General features: G+C 36.4%; 1 protein-coding gene across 3 annotated transcripts in view; it reads left to right on the plus strand.

Moving 5' to 3' along the window:
- SREK1 (splicing regulatory glutamic acid and lysine rich protein 1) overlaps positions 1-21,530 on the plus strand; it is a gene marked incomplete at its 5' end in the record, with an annotated part of 55,681 nt that overhangs the window by 11,632 nt on the left and 22,519 nt on the right. For all 3 annotated transcript variants that reach the window (XM_006170929.3, XM_006170931.3, XM_027769266.1), the window contains 6 exon segments: positions 3,252-3,385; positions 8,981-9,096; positions 13,989-14,153; positions 14,522-14,700; positions 15,788-15,918; positions 16,790-16,904. In XM_006170929.3, coding sequence (XP_006170991.2) covers positions 3,252-3,385; positions 8,981-9,096; positions 13,989-14,153; positions 14,522-14,700; positions 15,788-15,918; positions 16,790-16,904 — 840 coding nt within the window.

The raw sequence follows: 21,530 nt of genomic DNA on the forward strand, positions 1-21,530 counted from the left end.
TGTGCCTGGCTTGAGTTAAAGCCACTGGGTCCGGAACTCGAACCGCAGTTGACTTCATGGGAGTCTAGCCACATAGCCATTACGCTAACTGCTGGTCCCATCTTTTTTCACTTATAAAAGATGGATTTGTTTGGACCAGCAGTTAGCGTAATGGCTACGTTGCTGTACTCCCATGTAGTCGACCACGGTTCAGGTCCTGGACCCAGTGACTTAAACTCACACTGGGCGTGTGTGTGCGTGCCCAAGATCCTGAGAGGAGAATGGAGGAGAAGGGGTTGTGGCGTGGCCATCCGCCCTGGGGGGTGATTTCTCGCTTTCTGTCTCTCTGTCTTTCTCTGTCTGGCGGGCGCACACGCCCTATAGCAAAAACCTCTCCAAAAAAAAAGATGGATTTGTTGCTCTATGTGAGGAAATACAGAGAAAGATTTTAGAATTTTTAAAATGACTAACATTTGTGGAATTGCTAATTAAGTACAACATCAAATGGTTTAAGATTCTTCATTATTTGGAGTGTGATGGGTAGGTGCATACTTGTATTCCCAGATACTTAGGAGGCTGAGGCAGGAGAATCTCAAGTTTGATGCTGGCCTGGATAACTCTCTAAAAAACAATTTCCAGCGGCTGTAGGTCCATAGCACAGTGGTTAATGGAGCTGGATTCCATATGGCTGACCCACCATTTGAATCTCATCCTTTGATGAACATGCTAGGTATACACTTGTGCCCCAAATCCTTGCAAATGTGATTGTCCCTATTGAGAGCTGCTTTCTCCTCCTTTTTCTTTTCCTCCTCCTCTTCTCTCTGTCTGTCTCACTGTCTCTCTCTCTCTCTGGTGAGCACATGGACCTTCAGGCAATAAAAACACATTTTTTTCTAAAGATTCTTGATTATTTGAATGGTTTAGGTTGCATGAGATTTGGAGTTAGATAATTAGATTTTAATTCCTAATTGTACCATTTACTAGTTCTGGCCTTATGGTTCACTTCCTTGACCACCTGTTTTGTAAACCAGAATCAATTACTGTTCTTGTGCAAGTCATGAGATAATTGAAATATAAACAACTACCCTTCAAAATCTATTTTTTTTACTGCCAGAGGGTGTGTATGCTTTCCAGAGAGAGCACATGCTTGTGTGTGTGTGTGTGTGTGTGTGTGTGTGTGCGCGTGCGCGCGCGCTCAGTGGGATATGGTGGGGCATGGTCATGCCACAATCCTTTTTCCTACGTTTCTATATCATGTCAGGGTTTTGGGCACATGCATATAGTGCCCAGCTTATTTTTCCTGATTCGAACTGTAGTTGGCTGTGTGGGATCTGACTCCTATGTGTAGGGCTTAACTGCAGTGCGAAGAGGCTGGCCCTCTTGGTGATTTAAGTGCTGGCGAATTACATTTAGTAGGGTTTGACTACAAATTTTGACATCTTGGGTGGGCTCTGTAGTATAGTGGTTAAGCATTGTGTGGAGGGGGTCAGCTCCCATATGACTGACTGGTTTGAGTTTGGACACTGGTGACTTAAAACAGTGTGTTGGGCACATGCATGCATGTACCCATGATCCTATTGGGATGAAGGAATAATGAGTATAGCATGACCAGGCCTAATTGAGGGGTGGTTCTTTTTTTTTTAAGAGAGGTTTTTGCTATAAGGCGTGTATACTTGTTAGAAAGACAGAGAGAGACAGACAGAAAGCGAGAAATCGTCCTCCCAAAGAGGGGGTAGCCATGCTGCAATCCCTTCTCTTACATTCTCCTGTTGGGATCTTGGGCATGCACACACATCTGCCCAGTGTGACTTTAAGCTGCTTGGTCCGGGACTCGAACTGAGGTCGACTACCTGGGAGTCCAGCAACATAATCATTGCGTCATCTGCTGGTACCAGTTGGGAGTGCTTTCTCTCTCGTAACTGCATGTGGCCTCTGGCATTAAAAAAAAGAAAGTAATAATTGAAATGAATTTTTCATGAATTATAGTAAGAAAAAACTTTAAAAAATTAAAGTTTTGGGGCCTCCAGGCACTAGACCTCCCACATGACTAACTGATTTGAGTCCTGGACATGGTGGCCTAAAAATCATGCCAGGTTTCTGCACGTGCACCTATCCCCTCTGGGGAGTGATTTTTTTTACTTTCCCACTCTGTCTTGCATGTGCCCTATAGGGGAAAAAAAATCCAAAAGCTTAAAAAGAGCGAAGATTTGAGGATTGGAGCTTTTATAAAGAAAGGAGTTTTGCCTGTGTTTAATGATATACTGATGGCAAGACTTTGGATTCAGTCAGCTCTTTTCTTATTTCAGTCAGATTCAGGACTGATTAGGATTGGAGCTTTTATAAAGAAAGGAGTTTTGCCTGTGTTTAATGATATACTGATGGCAAGACTTTGGATTCAGTCAGCTCTTTTCTTATTTCAGTCAGATTCAGGACTGATTATGTCTTGCAAATAAAGTTGTAGGCCTGCCTATTTTCTTTTTCAGTTTTGCTATACGTCCATTCTCTTCCTGGGATTGGGGATGCTCATGAAAATGCTGGCTCCCCCCCTCCCCCCACAGGGCAGTGTACTCGCCAGACAAAGAGAGACAGAAAGCGAAAGCGAGAAATCACCACCCCTCCGGGGTAGGATGGCCACACCGGAGTCCCTTTACCTCATTCTCCTCTCTAGATTTTGGGCACACACGCACGTGCCCAGCACGAGTTTTAAGCCGCTGGGTCTGGAATATGAACTACGGTCCAATGTGTGGGAGTCAGAGACGTAACCATTATACCATTTGCTGGTCCCCTGACATGTTTTTCAATCTGCTAGGTCTGGGACTGAACTGCACAGTTGGCCATGTGGGATCCACCTGCCTCCATCACCATGCCACTGGCTAGGGCCCACCACGACCACCCCCAATTTCTTTAAAGTAACTTTTTTTCTTTATTCATAGAGCGCATGTTCAGAGACCTGAGAATAAGAGAACATCTTCGTAGGGTTTAGTCACACATTACCACTCCAGTCTTCTAGGCTTTCAGATCAGGAATTCTAGTGCCTGCCTGGTATGTGTCAGGCTGAGTGGACCAGGGAATGGAACTGTGGTTGTAATGGAATCTGACTTGTTTTGAGTAGTGCATGACTGCTGTGCCATGGTAGCAGGCCCAAGCAGCAAAAATTTCCTAGGTCTCAATTATGTCAAAATATATAAAGGAATAAGAAAGAATTTTTAAAAGAAAATGACAAAACCAAGCAAATGTTTATTAGTCCAATTGTTTTTCTTTTTATTTTGCAGCAACGCACCTCTTGCTTTTTCCTCCAAAGTATGTTATGTTAAGTTTCGTGACCCATCAAGTGTTGGTGTGGCCCAGCATCTAACTAACACGGTTTTTATTGACAGAGCTCTGATAGTTGTTCCCTGTGCAGAAGGTTAGTATCTTACATGTTTTTTTCTATTGTTTTAATCTGTTCTGCTACTGCCTATGGCTTTTCCAGAATTTGGCAAGTAGACAGTACTGTTGTGTGTGCCCTGTGTGTGTGTGTGTGTGTGTGTGTGTGTGTGAGAGAGAGAGAGAGAGCAAAAATGACATTTGAGGAAGGAAATAATTTTTGCCTAATAGTAAATTGATAGTAAATTGTATTTATTATTTATTCTTTATAGCTTATATTTTTAAAATTCATAAATTATTTGGCTTCTCTGGTTTGCTTTGGTTTTCTGTAGTCAATTTTCAGGTTTTAAAGAATGCTTTCTGAAATGAAAAAAAAATAGTAAGTTGGTATGGGAAATTATTTTAAATACTTAAGTAAACATTTATCCTGTGTGTACAGTAATAATAATATTATAGATAAAAGTACACATTTTGTCAAATTGAGGCTATTTTTACTTATAAAAAATTTTTTACCTTATATTTTCAAGTATTCTCTTAAGGTAATTTACCTTGTTACTGAGAGACCATTATTTCATAATCAGTGTAATTGTTTGCTGTGCAACTGGGATTTGCTTCTTTATTTTATTGGCTCCATTTACTTACTATTTTGGGTAATTGAAAAAAAAAAGGAAAGCAGTTTCCAAAGTCTCCATGAGAATTATTGATTAAAGATAAGAACAGAGCCAAAGTCCTTGTAGTTATTTGTTAGATTTTATGACTTAGACTCCTTTTAAGAGCTAAGTATTGCTAACATTTTTTTTAGTAACTTCTATTTCCAGAGCCACTGACATACAGTAGGCTGTGCTGAACAGACTGTCACATGTACATGGATTTTAGGATTGGTTTATAGTAAATTTAAATGTCTTTAAAATAGATTTTTTCTGGTGGATTATGGTAACCATTGCAACATAAAAGTTTACTGGAAACAATTTAATGGGCTTTCATATGTAATTTTTAAAACCCCTTTTAGTAGTCAGGTTAACATTAAAATAACTTAAAGTATAAAGCAGTTTGTTGTACTTACAGGGTTTATGTTTATTTCAGACTGCCTATTTTGGGAGGTAAAAAATAATTCAAATACAGTGACTTACAAGGCTAGTATTTTTGAAGTCCCTGAACAGGACATACTAGGTATTTTTCAGATAAATTTGAAAGTATCTTTCCCATGCTCGGGGATTAGACTGGGTAGGGAAACAAAACTGGGTTTGAGTTAATTATTTGCTAAATATTATATCCTTATCTGCTCATCTGTAAGGGTACAGTGAGCCCAAAATTGGAGCTAGATAATGCTTTAGCTGTGTCACTTTGTACTGAATTACATACCAAGAAAACTGCATGGGAAAAGAAAAAAAAAGGAGAATGTTTAATACTGGAATATTAGTTATGTTAGAAAATTATTACTACCAGCAGCATAGGATCTTTTATTATGCTAGCTCCTTGCTGAATTGGAAGGAAGAATTTCATCAGGGTTGCTTTGTTGGAATCCTGCTATATTCCATAGAATTTTTATGCATCTTGAAAAGCCCTGATTGATTTGTCATAAATAATTCATTTTGTGGGCATGAAGAATTCCCTTTTATTGTTTATTTTACTTGAATAGAGATGAATAAATGCATGTGAAGTTACAGCTTTTTAATATTTTAATATTATCATCTCGAGACAGTTTTACTACTTTTGAGCATAAAAATTTAAGCATACTTTTGTTGTAATTTGGTTGTAAGTAAATATTTTAGAATACTAATTTATAAAATTACGGGTATTAGAAAAAATTCAGATATACATTTTTCATTAGTTTACTCAAGTACAACAGATACTAGTTTTTATGGAACCTGAAGAATTTCAAAGTGAGCTTTAAAAATCTGATTATGCACTGCAAGCAAAGAAATTACGCATTATGTACTAAAAAAGATAGCCATAAGTTTGAAATGAACCAAAGGAAAGCGTTACAGTGGAATACAGTTCTGTAGGAGATGTGCACTGTGGTGCTGTAAGCAGTCTTCTGTTTATTTCACTGACTGCATTTATTCTTTGATGTTGTAGAAACAGCATCATGACATAATGAGAAAATCCATAGACTTCTAAGAATAAATTTTTCAGTTTCTTTAAATTTTCTGTTTTTAGTGAAGATTAAGATGATCCAAAGCTGTAAAAGTAATGTTTGATGTGTAACCATTTCGTACATATTAAGCATTAACTATTGTTAATAATACATGCTATTTCAAAATAAAATGTACTTGAATTATACTTGTCCAAGTATGACCTCTTTTTGTTGTTGCGTGCATTTCAGATTTCTTTTTATAAATGTTAACACTTAGAAAAGATAACAAGGGTGTGAGCCTAATCATCAGTCATAACTTTATGTCCACATTTTCTGGTAGATGGATTTTGACTATTAATTTGGTTTTGTATGTTTTCTCTATGTGATATTTGTGCATTATTAGATGACTAGACTGGCCAAGGCAGACCTGTTACACTTGCCTGAGTTAGGCATTGTTTGCCATGCCACTAAACCTGCCGTCAAGTGAAACCTTCATTGGGGAAATGAGATCGGAGTCTGAACCGCAGAAGATGGACGCCCTGTCTCTGTTTTTTTATTGTTTTACTTTAATTTTATTTCTTTTTCTTTATTTTGTCCCCTTTTTTGTTTTTGTTTTTGTTTTGTTTTGTTAAATCTCTTTCACTTTAACTTGTGAGCTGGTTTTCCAGTTCTTTGTAAATGGTATTCCATTAAGGGTTCATAACTTGTTACAAATTATATTGGGAGATGGTTAGCAGAGCTTAGCCTTAAGATAAACTACATTTTTATGCAGTAAATCAGGATAGTGTTGTGAAGCTCAGTGTGAGTTTTAATGGGTATTTATAGACCAATCAGGTACATTTTATTCTTGAAACATTAAAACACTGATGCAGGTACATTTTATTCTTGAAACATTAAAACAGTGATGAGAATCTTAGGAACACTTTCTGATCTCAGTGCAGTACTTTTGTAGTTCTTTTTTTTTCCCAAGTCTGCATCTCATAAAAACTAATTGATAGCTTCTAATTTTCATCCTTCCCCCTAGAATTTTAGGCAAGCTATTAATAAATACATTTCTTTAAACAGTCTAGAAGTAGCAGAGAAGAGCCTTTTAGTTTTATGATTATTTTTATTATAGAAAAAGATATAACTTTCTTGACTTACGAAGACTTTTTGTTGCCTATGTGGGGAATGGATAATTGAGAAACTGTCGATCATTTGCATGCATATTTTTCTGTTTGCTTGAATTTTTTGTTGAAAATTCTATACAGGTTATTAGTTTCTAAATGGGTTCTGAGGTTAGGACTAGTATTTTGATACCGAGGGAGATGTTCTTTTTCTCTCAGTTGTCTTTGAGGAGTATAGATTTGAGAAAATGCTAAATGTTTATTAATTTATTTTATAATTATGTACTCCTATGGTATTGTATAGTTTTATTTGGAAACCAAGTATTGGACCTTTCTTTCTTAAAGTATTTTTCAATGGTAATTAGAGTAAGACAAAAATATTATTATGCTGATATTTATAGATTTCTAGTACTTTATTACTGTCGTGAAAGGCAGTGAGAGTTTGACAATCTATTGATATTTTATTTAAACCATAAATGAAAGACTTCATAATAATAAGCAAGTTGATTGTGTTGAATACCCTTTTGGTGTGTGTAGTCTTTCTACATTGTCAGTGTGGTTAGTTTTTGCTTATTAGATGACAGGTAATACTAAATTGGAACATTATGAGATTGGAAAGCCCCCCCCCCCCCTTTTTTTTTTAGGTACTTAAATGAGGGTAGTAAAGCATAGGGTTCACACTTGAGGACTTCAGTTGATTTATCAAGAGTGTTCAAGTTTTACAAACCTTATTTAAAGTAGTACCTATTTATAACAAACAGGTGTGATATCAGTATAAACAGTGTAGTAGATATATGGGTATATATTACATGTGTTAATATATGTATAAAATAGGTTATTTTTATTTGGTATCTTCAATAAGGCCTACCTTCCTTTTGTTTATTTTTATGCATGTCAACAAATCTGTTTTGTCCAGAATTTACATAGAAATAATAAAGTAACATTATTTTCCAAATTAGAAAATTAAAGTAGTATAAACGTAGTTGTAGGTATTTACTAAAGCTAATATAATTTTTTTTGTTTCTATAAATAACGGATAACCATTACTTAAAGCAAGTTTTAAATTCCATCTTGAATTCCGTCCATATTTAGAGAAATATTCAGATAATATTATTTAGAGATTTATCTCTTCACATCTATTTAAGTAGGATTTTTTTAAACTGAAACCAGGCATGGCACTTTTTGAAAATTTACTACATGTGCTGTATTTCAGTGTAGCGTGATTTTTGAATAGTGTGTTTTGAAATACTGTTGAAAAATTCATAATGGAAATGTGTAGCTACCTGAAATCGTTCTTTTAAATATATCTACAATGTAGTCAGCTTTTTAAGAAATTATTATTTTTTGGATAAAGGATAAGGACAAATGCGTGAGAGCTATCTTTATCAAAATTAATTGATTAGAATGCAGTTAAATATGGAAATCAACATACTTATTTCAGAATACATTTTTAACTTTTTTAGATTACAGTGATTTTTTTCATTCTAAATGTCTTAAAATTATTTTAACGTTAATGTTCTTATTGTTAGTAGGCAATTATAGTGTTTATAAGTAAGATATTTAGGCATTACCCACCCCTCTTTAGATAAATACATAAATTGGTTCTAAAAGTTAGTATTTTAGGAAATTTTCTGAAACTAGGGAACTTTATTTTGGGTAGTCTCACATTAGTAATTTCTTAAGGCATTATTTCTTGGAATCCAATTTTTCAGCCATCTCTAATGTTGGTGAGGTGCCTTATTAACTGAATCAGCGTAGGATTTTAAATTGAAGCTGATTGAACAGAGTCGGTTTTTGTTTTCTTGTACGTGAAATTTAATATAATGTATTTGAGGGTTATCAAAACTGTTTGCATCACAAGTAGGTAGTTTTAGTAACAGCATAGGGGCACTCATTAAGGAACAAATTTCAAAATTTCAATTCGCACATATTTGTTTTTTTTCTTCTTTTTTTTGACTAATTTGGTTATTTGCCATTTCTGGGGATTAAACTTTAAAAAATGTTCTTCTTTTCTGTATCTGATGTTCTGTGTGCTATTAGTGATGCAGCCAACACGAACGGTTGTCATGTGTAACACAACTTTCGATCACCGCGAAAACACCGTCCTGGGAAAGCGTCCATGCTTGATATCGTTTGGTTCATGAACATTAAGTTTCCAGTACAGGTGACCCATAGCTCAAAGTGTTAAATAATTGTCTACATTATTCAGTTTTTAAAATAATATTCCATTAATGAGATTGTTAGTCTTTGAAGTTTTTGCTCACTTTTATTTTTCCTAGTAAAGCAGGATAAAAGGAAAAACTTAAGTTCTTGTTTATTTCTTTATACGGATCTGATAGATAGATTCATTTATTATTATTATTTTTAAAGTGCAAGGGTAATTGTAAAATCATAGTGTAAAGTTTGTGTGGTGTTTATGCATTTCTGTAATGTTTGAAACTTGCCTCTGCAGGTAAAATCCCAGAGGAATCCAAAGCCCTCTCTTTATTGCCTCCTGCTCCAACTATGACAAGTCTGATGCCTGGTGCAGGATTGTTGCCCATACCTACCCCAAATCCCTTGACTACAGTAAGTATATTAACCTTCTTATGAAAAGGGTGAGCATTGGGGACCAGCAGTTAGCATAATGGCTATGTTGCTGGACTCCCATGTAGTCGACTGCGGTTCGCGTCCCGGACCCGGTGGCTTAAAACTCACGCCGGTCACGTGTGCGTGTGTGCCCAAGATCCCGAGAAGAGGATGGAGAAGGGATTGCGGCATGGCCATTCCCCATGGGGGGTGATTTTTCACTTTCTGTCTCTCTGTTTCTCTCTGTCTGTCTGGCGAGTGCACCCCCTACCAAAAAAAAAAAAAAAAAAAAAAAGCAAAAGGGTGAGCATTAAGCTATGTAATGAATTGAATAGAGAGCTCAGAAAATTATTTCCATTTTGGATTTTTTTTTTAGGTGCAGAGTATTTGAAATCTGTTTTTTCCCCCCGTGTTATGACCAGGTTAAGCTGCCTTTTGGAATTTATTGTTCAAGTAATTGGGGATTCATTAAATTTAAGACCTCAAATTATTCATCAGAAAATCATTTAGTGAAACTCAGTAGTTATTCATTGAGATCCATGGCAGGGCTTGGTTCATGGACCTTTTAGAGATACCAAATCCACTGATGATCAAATCCCAGCCATGACCAGAACTTACGCAAGTATTTGCATATAATTTACACATCTCCCCATATACTTTAAATCATCTTTAGATTATTTATAATATGATAAAATATAAATATAATGTAAATAAAATGTAAATAGTTGTTAATATTTTTTATTTGCATTAATTTTTGTTGTACTGTGTTTTTATTTTTTTCTAAATATTTGCCATTCACATTTGGTTGACCCTAAAACAAAATATCAAGCTCACCTCAATTAGAGATTGAAACCTAGTTTTGTGGAGTTGAGTAGTGAGTGAACAAATAACAGACTTTGTGATTGTAGTTAATTTATGCAAATTAAAAAAGTGATTTCTGGGCTGGCAGGTGGCATGATGGTTAAAGGTGCTAAACTCTCCTGAACCTGGCGGCTTATTTTCTCACCCCTGCCCTTGACCCTCCCCAGTCAAAGTGAAAATAATGATGATGATGATAAATAAATATAATAATTTTTTTTTTTTTTTTTAAGATTTTTGCCGTAAGGCATGTGTGCTTGCTGGAGCCATAGAGACAGACAGAGAGACAGAAAGCGAGAAGTCATCCCCCATGGGGGGATGGCCTTGCCACAGTTTCTTTTTTTTTTGGAGGGATTTTCACTATAGGGTGCATGCGCTCGCCAGACAGACAGAGAGAGACATAGAGACAGAAAGCGAGAAGTCACCCCCCAGGGGGGATGGGCATGCATGCACACGCGCCCGGCGTGAGTTTTAAGCCACCGGGTCTGGGACACGAACCGCAGTCGACTACATGGGAGTCCAGCGACATAGCCATTATGCTAACTGCTGGTTCCCAACCATAGTTTCTTCTCCTCTGTTCTCCACTTGGAATTTTGGGCACACATGCACACATGCCTGGTGTGAGTTTTAAGCCACTGGGTCTGGGAGTCAAACTGGGGTCTGTGTGTAAGTCCAGTGATGTAACTGTTACGCTATCTGCTGGTCTCAAATGAAATATTTATTTAATTTTTTTGGAGAGATTTTTGCTATAGGGCACATGTGCTCACCAGAAAGACAGAGACAGAGAGACAGAAAATGAGAAATCCCCCCCCCCCGGGGGGGGGGTGGATGGCTATGCCACAATCCCTCCCTCCATCCTCCTCTCAGGATTTTGGACACACACGTGCCCGAAGTGAGTTTAAGCCACCCGATCTGGGACTCAAACAGCGATTGACTACATGGGAGTACGGTGACATGGGAGTACAGCCATTACGCCAACTGCTGGTCCCTGAAATAATTCCTTAAAGGAAAAAAATGGCTTCTGGGGCCAGCAGGTGTCATGGTGATTAAGGTGCTGAATTCACATATGGCCAATGATGGTTCGAGTCCTGGACCTGACAGCTTGAAAATCATTCTGGGCACTTACTTTTGCATGCATTCCAAAATCTGAAGAGGAGAAGGGATTTTTCAGCTTGACCATTCTTCCTAGGGGGTGATTTCTCATGTTCCCTCTGTCTCTCTGGCAAGTGTATGTGCTCTAAGGCAAAAATCTTTTAAAAAAATTATTTATTTAATTTTCTTATTCTTTTTAAATTAATGAGAGACAGACAGAGAGAGAAAAGGAAAGGGAGAAAGCAGATTGCCAGGTCTAGGACTTGAACCGTAGTCAGCCATGTTGGGGTTCTGTGCCTTAACCACTGTACCACCTGTTGGCCCTGCAGAAATCTTTTGAATGAAGGAAGGAAGGAAGGAAGGAAGGAAGGAAGGAAGGAAGGAAGGAAGGAAGGAAGGAAAGGTGTTTTCTGAAACATCAGAATGCAAGATTTTAAGTTTTTAAATTTTTACATAACACTGTTCTGTTCAAGACCTCCATCATGATCCATAGGGGTAAATGCATTTAATTTAACTAATGAATAAAGGTAATAGGTGTTTAAGGTAGAGGAATAGATGATAGGGCTTTCTAGGTCATGGAAAGGAGTTTCAGTTTTTTCTTGAAGTATTTAGTATAGAAGCTAGCGATTGATTTTAAATAGATATAATTTAGCATGTTTTAAAAAGGTCATACTGGCTGCTGTGAGAAGAATAAGTAGTATCGATTTCATAAACTCATGGCCTTCAGGAAGGCCTTTACTTAAACCTTAGTAGTTCTGCAAAATATTTGCATATATAATTGGTCACAGGTCAAAATTTTCTTGAATAGCAAAAGTGGAAATGAAAGTAGTTGTATTTTCTCTTTTTTTCTCCCTTGAGTGGTCTTTTTGTTAATTCTGAACAATTTTCCTGTTTTTGAAATCTGAGATATTCTAAGTTAACATTAAAAATAACGTTTCAAAATTGAACTAAAAAGATCGAATTTAGTAGCAGTATAGAAAGATCATTTAGAGGTTTTTGTCTCTTTCCTACTGTAGCTTAACATTTCATATTTTTTTCCATAGGTGAACTTTATTTGTTTAAATTTCCATTTGTCTGTGGTGATACCCTACCTTTCCCATTTGGTATCTGAATAGCTTTGGGAAAGAAATTTAATTTCTCTTTGTGAAATTGGCATAGTAGTGGTATCTATCTGTTAGGGTTGAACTGAGGATTAAGTTAGTAATTCATCAAAATTAGATACTGTGATAATTCTTTACTATTAAGAACTTAAAATGTTGGTGTGTTTGAATGGCCAAGGTATAGTTGATCCTCACTGTTCGTGAGTTCTGTATTCGTGATTTTACTTACTACATAAAATTTTCTTGAAATCCCTAAATCAATCGCAGAGCTTTCACAGTCATTTGCAGACACACATAGAGTGATGAAAACTTTTGAGTTACTCAGTGAGCACATTTCCCAATGAGGTCAGACAAGGTGGACACTCTTCTTTATTTGGCACATAATTTTATAGGTAAACATACTTTTTTGCAGTCTTTTCAGTTTTTTAATTTTTGTGCTTTTTGTTGGTTGTTTCACTGTTTCGATTAGCTTCCAAGTGGCAGTATTATGTAGTGTCCCTAAGCACAGGAAGTCTATAATGTGCCTTATGGAGACAGTAACAAATATCTGAGAGACTTTATTCAGGCATGAGTTGAACTACTGCTGGTTGTGAGTTCAGTGATAATGTATCAACAATATATGTTAACTACTTAACTAACATATTAACAACATATTAACTACTTTTAATTTTCTTATATTTTAATGAACTAATATTAATTCTGTGGTTTTAAGCAAAAACACATAAAACAAGATTATGTATTCATCAGTTGATGAGCATATTGTGACCAGAAGCTTGCAGAACTTAACCCTGTATTTTCCCTAGGAACAGTGGTTCAGTATTCAATAATTCATTGTTTGTGGAAACTTTATAGTACCTTGAATAATGAGAATCAACTGTTTTTACTGTCCTATTTTAAAGTAGTAAAAATACACAGACAGGTCTAAGGCAGTGATCTCATGTGGCAAACTGTGGTCTGAGTCCCAAACCCAAGAGGTTTGAAAACCAGTGGTGTGTGTCAGGGCCAGCAGGTGGTGGTGTGGTTAAGGGTGCTGGACTCCCACATGGCCGACTATGGCTCGGCCTGAGTCCGTGACCTGGTGGCTTCCTTTCTCACATTCTCTCTCTCTCTTTCTTTCTCTCTCTCTCTCTCTCTCCTCCTCCCCTCTCTGGTCAAATAAAAATAAATAAGTAAAGTTAAATAAAATAATTATTTTTAAAAAAAGATAAAAAAAGAATACCAGTGGTGCGCACGTGTGTATTGCATGCCCAAAATCCTAAGGGGAGAATGAAGGAGAAGGTGTTGTGGTATAGGTAGGTGTCCTCCTTGGGGGATGAGTTTTTACTCTCCCTCTGTTTTTCTCTCCCATCTCTGACAAGCCCCACATCCTATAGCAAAAAAACCCTGAAACATAGTTTAGAAATAGGTTAGATTTCTCATTATTTTTAAACTAATGTGACCTCTCTTTAATAATTCAGAAATAGTCTTGGCTTAAAGTTAGGTGTTTCCTTCCATTCTTATTGAGTTGATCCCCCCTCCCTTTTTTTTTTTTTTAAGATTTTTGTCATAGGGTGCATGCACTGTTCTGAAAGAGGAAGTGAGAAATCACCTCACAGGCTGGATGGCAACCTGCAGTCCCTTCTCCTCCATTCTTCTCCTAGGATTTTGGGCATGCATACACATGCCTGATGTGGTTTTTCAAGCCAGAGTCCTGGTCTCAAACCACTGTTGGCCATGGGGGAGTCCAGGGCCTTAACCACCAAGCTGCCTGCTGGCCCAGTTGATTTGTTCTTTATCATATTAAGAAATAACAGTTTTGAATACTAATAAAAAAATATGGGCTTTGTGTTTTTGTCTTTATAGCTTGGTGTTTCACTTAGCAGTTTGGGAGCTATACCAGCAGCAGCACTAGACCCCAACATTACAACACTTGGAGAGATACCACAGCCACCACTTATGGGAAATGTGGATCCTTCCAAGATTGATGAAATTAGGAGAACTGTCTATGTTGGAAATTTGAATTCCCAGGTAAGTAATTTAAAAAGAAACTGAGTAGTAGTGACTCTTATTCTTCTCTTAAAAATCATACTGGGCTTAGTCAAGTAGTGCAATTTATAGTGTCCTGGACTGTAGTGCTGGAGGCCACGTGGCTGCCCATGGGCTGAATCCTTGGGTTGGGCTGAAAACACAGAGTGTGCTATGCTAGGTACCCAAGATTCCAAGGAGCTGAAGGGCTAGGGAAAGGAGATTGTGGTGTGATCACACCTATTGAGGGTACTTTCTTTTGCTCACTCTTGCACGCATGTTGTCATTTTAAAAAGATCATATTGGTTGATAAAGTTGTGTTTAATTTTTAAAAGGAAAATGTTTTATCAAAGTGTCACTTTGTTTCTCAGACAACGACAGCTGATCAACTACTTGAATTTTTTAAACAAGTTGGAGAAGTGAAGTTTGTGCGGATGGCAGGTGATGAGACTCAGCCAACTCGGTTTGCTTTTGTGGAATTTGCAGACCAAAATTCTGTACCAAGGGCCCTTGCTTTTAATGGAGTTATGTTTGGAGACAGGCCATTGAAGTAAGAAACCCTAAACAAAGAAATTTTAATCATTTTGAAAAAATTTAAAGTATTTTTGATATAATTAAGGCTTTTTTTTTCTTTTTAATAGTAATTGGCAATTTGTGGAAAGGAAGACTTTGTGTTAAGTATAAATGAAATATATGAGATTGTTTTAGCTTTAAATTCCTAAAATTCTATTTGAAGACATTTTCTTGTTTTCTATATTGCAAGGTCTGATTTAATGCCAGCATTATTTATATACTCTACATAATAGTTGTAGACCTTTTTCTATAAGCTTTAGGAAGTCAGGATGACTTTGCATTATGATTTTAGACTAATGGGTTCCTTTATGTTTGGGTTGAACTACAGTACTTCTAGTAATGAGAACTTTGGTAAATTCAAAATCCCAGAAAGAAAATAATACTAAGTACAGAAATGTTTTAAAGCAAACACTTTAGTTTTTAAGGTTGCTTGCTTCCTCATTTACAAAAAGTTGATATAGCCTTTAAAGTACTCAAGACTGAAATTTTCATGCAGATTAAAAGATAAGTAATCTATTCTTAGTGCATATTTGTCTTCAGAGTAGAAGTGATAAAGTGAGACACATCATATTCACTTCTGTGCATCATGGAAGCCACTTTGACCTTGTAAAGAGTTTTATCAGCTGGCTTCCACATTTGGAGATACATCCACAGTTGATTAAAATAGTACACATAATATGCAGCTTTTCGTTCATCTATTTGAGGTGAGGTGCACAGCTTATCAACAAAATCTTCTAAGAAAATGAATTGTTTCTACTTTGGTATCAACATTTTCATTTATTATAATTCTAAGCTGTGTGGAGAGTACTAGTTCTGGTATGTTTGAATTATTAAAGGCGTTAGCTAGAGTTCAGTTCCTCCCTCCCTCCTTTTGGCTTTGTTAGAAAGAGATGATGAGAGGCAGAAATGAGATTAGTTGTGCTTTTGAGGTTGTTTTTTGCTGTTCTCTTTCTAGCTGCTTTATTCTTAATGTCCTCACTTAACTTTGTGTATCATATAAACATTTGTTTCATAATTTGTAAAACATTGTGTGTATTTGTGATATGCTGATATTTTTAATTTAGAATAAATCACTCCAACAATGCAATAGTAAAACCCCCTGAGATGACACCTCAGGCTGCAGCTAAGGAGTTAGAAGAAGTAATGAAGCGGGTACGAGAGGCTCAGTCATTTATCTCGGCAGCCATTGAACCAGGTAAGGCCGCAGTGCTGTTACACAGGCCATAGTTGGAAGATCCCAGAAACATAGAGCTGGAGAGAGTTTTAGAATTATCTTATTCAGTCCCTTCACTTTATGAATAAGAAGACTGAAACTCAAGAAATAGTAAGTGGTTTATTCATATCAAAGAACAACTTAGCACATGTCTTGCCTTTTCCCATAATACTGAATTGAGGACCGTTAACCTGAGTTAATTAGCACTTACATTCTAATAGCAAAATGAATGTTCAAAATTAATTTGCTGAAAGCAAAGTATAAATGTTATGAGGCTAAAAAAAAGTAGTAAATATATTTATAATGATAGGGCTAAACAGGTTTACTTTACTTCAAAGTTTTAATTTCAAAAATAAAAAAGGGAGCCAGGGATTTAGAAAAAGAAATGCAGAAACTCTGTTTTAGCAAGGTAAAGGAACACTTATTCAAACTTCTGTTTTGCTAATTAAAATAATTTAAAATCCAAACTAAAAGTGTCTAGGTGGTTTACATTTGAGTAGATTTTCTTCTAAATTAACAGCATTCAAGCCTCAATTTTAGTCAAATAGCAAAATGACTTGAAATCACTGTCATAGGAATTAGACATGTTTAATCGTACGTTATGGCAGCAACAGAATACTACGAACAGCTGTTTATAATCATCTGGTTTATATGTACTGCTGCAGGGTGGCTGCACTCAACGAGTTTATGCAATGACTTTCTTGGATGTTTCTGAAGGATAATTGCACAGGAGGAGGATGTACAGAGAGTAGGCCCCTTGCACTATATGTGGTACATTCCACTTGTGCCTAATTATTAACTGGGATCTTTAATTGTTCTGAGCTTACACTGCAAAGTGGTTTTTTCCTCCCAGAGTCTGGAAAGAGCAATGAAAGAAAAGGCGGTCGATCTCGTTCCCACACTCGCTCAAAATCCAGGTCTAGCTCAAAATCTCATTCTAGAAGGAAAAGATCACAGTCAAAACACAGGTGAGAATTTTTACCAACTTACTAACTTTTTGGTATTTTGTACTTAGGGATTTTTTTAAACATATTAGAATTTAGAAATTTTAGTAGCATTCCTCTGAAAATGTGGCTACTTTTAAATATTGCTTTATTTATACAATTGTAGTTAAGAATGGCAAGGTTGATAATTAAATTTTAATATATTCACTAATTTTTAGTTTTAGAAGTTGGTTTTCTATTTAAAGATAGCGCTGTTTCTGGTTTTCCGAATTAATTAGTCTTTATATGGAAGTGGCAGAAACTGTTTTCATTCTTCATATTGATAAAAGGTAACATATTTAGTGGTAATGGGGAAGATATTGCTCAAGGTGTAGCTTTTTATTTTATTTTCTCAATTTGCCCCAGATCTAGGGAGCATTGTCCCAGATCTTGGTTTCAAGCAATTCCTTGTCTGCAGTACTGTGTGTCAAATGGAGCACTTTGAGTACTCTTGGTTAAAGCCTCCTCTGCCCCCTTTTGAACCTGAAATGCAGGAGTAATTTGGAGCTTCAGCTCCAGCTGGCATATTGTACTTAAGCTCATTTTATATTTCTGTTTTCCTTTTAATGTGTATATATAATTTTCTTGCCAGAGGGTGTGTGAACTGGGGGTGGAGGGGAGGAGGAGAGGAGAAGTAAGTACCTGCGCAATTGGGTGTGGTCGCACCACAATCCTTTTTCTTCCATTTCTGCATCCCATCAGGATTATGAGCACGCACATACATAGGGCCTGGCATGTCCCCCAAGCTGTCAGGGCCAAGACTCAAACAATGCGGGATTCTGCTCCTTTAGCCATTATTCTGGGGGGCTGGCCCATGTTTGTTTTGATCATAGCTTTGATATTTAAAGTTTCTCTACATTATCTATTACTGCTTTGTGTTTGTTGCAAAGGGGACCTAAATATGTAAACTTGGAACACCGTCTTGATTAGAAATGCCCCAAGTATCATGTCTAAGGTGATATATTTTGTTGTTGACTTTGAGGTGTGGAGAAGGGCTGTTACTGTGAATTGTCACTGCATGTTATTGTACATATATACTCATATCTTGAGAGAGGAGGGAGGAGAAAACTAATGTTGAGTCTCACCAGCAAGAGCAAGCTCAGATCTGTTAGCTTTTTTGTGTTGATCAAAGAAATTCAAAGGAGATAGAAAAACTAGGATATTCTTTCTTTAATTCAAGTAGATTGTATTTCTATTTACTGTGTATATATTTATCATTCTTAGTTTGCAAAATTTCCTCTGAAATACAATTTTACTATCTCTATCCAAGGTCTTAAATTAAGACAGTTCCAGAACTGAGTGGAGGAAATTTTTCAGGTACAAGGAATAAAGCTGTGCAGCTGAAGCCTGAATTAGAGAAGGAAAGTGGAACAGAAGTGGCTGTGAACTAATTATAGATATGTCCTCATGTTGACAGGATGTAGTGAGAGGAAAGGAGATAAAGTAACTTTAAAAATGAGCTAATAACTTAATTTCTGGAGGGGGGGGGGGGGGCACTAGTATCCTGAATCTCATTTTGTGATATAAGAAAGGCAAGCACCAAAGGTGAAAAAAAAAAACACAAAAACTTGATGGTAACGTCATTGTTCCCTTGTTAATCTGTGTGAAGCTTTATGTGCTTTTTGAAATTATTTAGCTGTCCACTTTAAAGTTTGGGTTTTTTTTTCCAAGTATTTTTGGATACTTCCCCCTTCCAAAGGTTAGTGGTAGATGGGTTGTTCAATCTAGATTGAAACTTTTTTATGATTATTCTTATTCATAGGAGCACTATCATGTAGATCTGCTTATGTAGCATTAGAAATTACCAGCACTTGCTATATATACACATACAGATTTCATTTGTGTGTCAGGGTATTTTATTGTTTTACATATATAAATAAATACATGTAGCTGCTTCTGAATTCTTAAATACAGAAGAAGACTTTTTAGAAAGAAAATAAAAATCCTTTATGTAAAAACATTCATTTAAAGATTTTTTTTTTCTTTTCTTTTTTGGAGAGGATTTTGCTGTAGGGCGCATGCGCTCACCAGAAAGAGAAACACAGAGCGACAGAAAGCGATAAATCATCCCCTGGGGGCAGGGATGGACATGCTGCAATCCCTTCTCCATTTTCCTCTCGTGATCTTGGGCACGCATGCACACGCACCCGGCATGAGTTTAAGCCACTGGGTCCGGGACTCGAGCCACAGTTGACTACATGGGAGTCGAGCGACATAGCTATTATGCTAACTGCTGGTCCCCCCATTTAAAGATTTTGATCTCCCAAAAGTTAGGGAGGGGATGACAGAGTAGTGTTTCCTCCCATGCTAGTGAGAGTTGGTATTCTTGGATCTTGATCTGATCCTTGAGATTTAGGAGTGTGAATCACAGGAGCCCTTTCTCTTTAATTACCAGAGTAGCACATGTGTATGTGGGAAAGAGAGAGAGAGCGAGAGAAAGCACCTCCCCAGTGGTGCATGGTTATGCCATAGTCCTTTTTCCTTCATTTATCCATCCTGTCATGATTTCAGACACACACATACATGTCTGGTGTGTTTTTCAAGCAGCCAGAGCAGGATTTGAACTGTGGTGAACCATGTGGGATCTAGCTCCCTAAGTGTAATTCTTAACCCTTGTGCTCTGGGGCTGGCCCAGAGTCCCTTTCCCTATAAAGGCGCAGCCTCTTCTACTTTTTCACCGTCATCTTACCCCATCCTCCTCCCTTACCTATTCCTCCTTATTGTAACAGAGAGAAAGGGATTTCTTACCACCATGACCTTGGCAAGGACTGGGGAGATGTGTTTCCACTTTGTCCAAATTTTGATACGTTTTATTCATAGAGACAGTGTTAGAAAAGAACGCTAGTACTATAATTTTTATATTTTTAAGTTAAGTGAAGTAACCTTTCAGACAAGCATAGGAACTGTAAGACATTTTATACTGTTTTAATGGAAAACAACTGATTGACAAATGAACTTTGATGCAACGTAAGGGTAAGTTGCCATTTATTTATAATTTAATTTTAAAATAAAATTTTATAAATTAAAAAATGAGAACTGCTAATGGTAACTCCAGTCTTATTTGTCTTTGTTGGATTAAATCTATTCTTGACTACTTTTTAGCATTCTTAATCAAAACTGCTTAGTGAGTTGAGATAGAGACTGGAAATATTTATGTCAAAATTGTAAAAAATTACTCTCTGGCAGTGACTTTTCGTACTTATAGGACTTATTAGGTAAGGTGGGAATCCAAGTGGTCAGTGCTTTTTTATTGTTAATTTTGATTTACTAGGGCTTTGCTTAATATTTTGAAAGAAGTTTCTTTGTTTAAGATTAGAAAGTTGTTCTTTGAAAAGTTAACTAGAACAAAATTCTTAAATTAAGTGCATAGAAGCAAAGGCACTTCAAAGGAATGCCATATGTGGACATTTGAAAATGGACTAAAGATGTTCTAAGTTTTGCAGTTTTGCCTTAATAGCCACTACTTTGACCTTCACGTCTCTTAGATGATTAGTGCTAATGATTTCAACAGACTGAATTATATTCTTAAAGATGAGATTAGTAAAAGACAAGCGAATAGTTTTGTAAAGTTTTTTAACAGATGAGTAGTCCAGCTGAAAAATATTGGGTCATTGGAAAAGTTATGACTCACTTGCGCATAGAAAAATATGACAGGACTTTTCCAACAACCCAATAGCTATTGGAAAGTGAATTTTGACTAACTGAAAAATGTGTTTAAAAGTAAGATTTCATTATTTGGAAGTGTTTAAAGATATTTCTAGTTTCATACTATACTGCAGCATGGTATTTAAACTATATTTCTTTTACAGATATTTGTTTTAATTGAATTTATTAAATATGACTGACAGTTAAGATTAGTTTTAGTATTTTAGTGATCTTTAAAAAAATTAAAGGAAATGTGTATTACAAAAAAACTATGTATGGATTTAAACATTTTTTGCACCAAAATTTAACCTTACTTTATAATTTATTTTAAAAGAATTATTTATTTAATTTTATTTATTCATTCGTTTATTTAATTTGACCAGAGAAGGGAGAGGAGAGAGGGAGAGAGAAAGCCACCAGGTCCAGGACTCGAACCGTGGTCAGCCATGTGGGAGTATCCAGCACCTTAATCACCATGCCACCTGCTGGTCCCCAAAATTTAACTTTTTTTTAAAGTAATTATTTCATTTACATTTATTTATTTATTTTTAATTTGACCAGAGAAGGGAGAGGAGAGAGGGAGAGAGAAAGCCACCAAACCCAAGACTTGAACCATAGTTTGTCATGTGGATGTCCAGTGCCCTTAACTATCACACCACCTGCTGGCCCCCAGAATTTAACCTCAGAAAAAAAATTTTTTTAAGGTTTTGGCCATAGGGCACATACACTGACTGGAGAGGGACATAGAGAGGGAAAGTGAGAATTCAACCCCTAGGGGCTTGGCCATGCTGCAGTCCCTTTTCCTCCATTCTTCTCTTGTAATTTTGGGATGTAATTTTGCATGTACATTATCTGGTGTGATTCTCAAAAGCCACCAGGTATAGGATTTGAACCATAGCCAGCCATGTTGGAGTCCAGTACCTTAAATTAACTGTATTTTAGCCCCATTTTTCATGAATTTTTTGC

Source organism: Tupaia chinensis, unplaced genomic scaffold (assembly GCF_000334495.1).
Source record: "Tupaia chinensis unplaced genomic scaffold, TupChi_1.0 Scaffold149178_1, whole genome shotgun sequence".
NCBI lineage: Eukaryota > Metazoa > Chordata > Mammalia > Scandentia > Tupaiidae > Tupaia > Tupaia belangeri.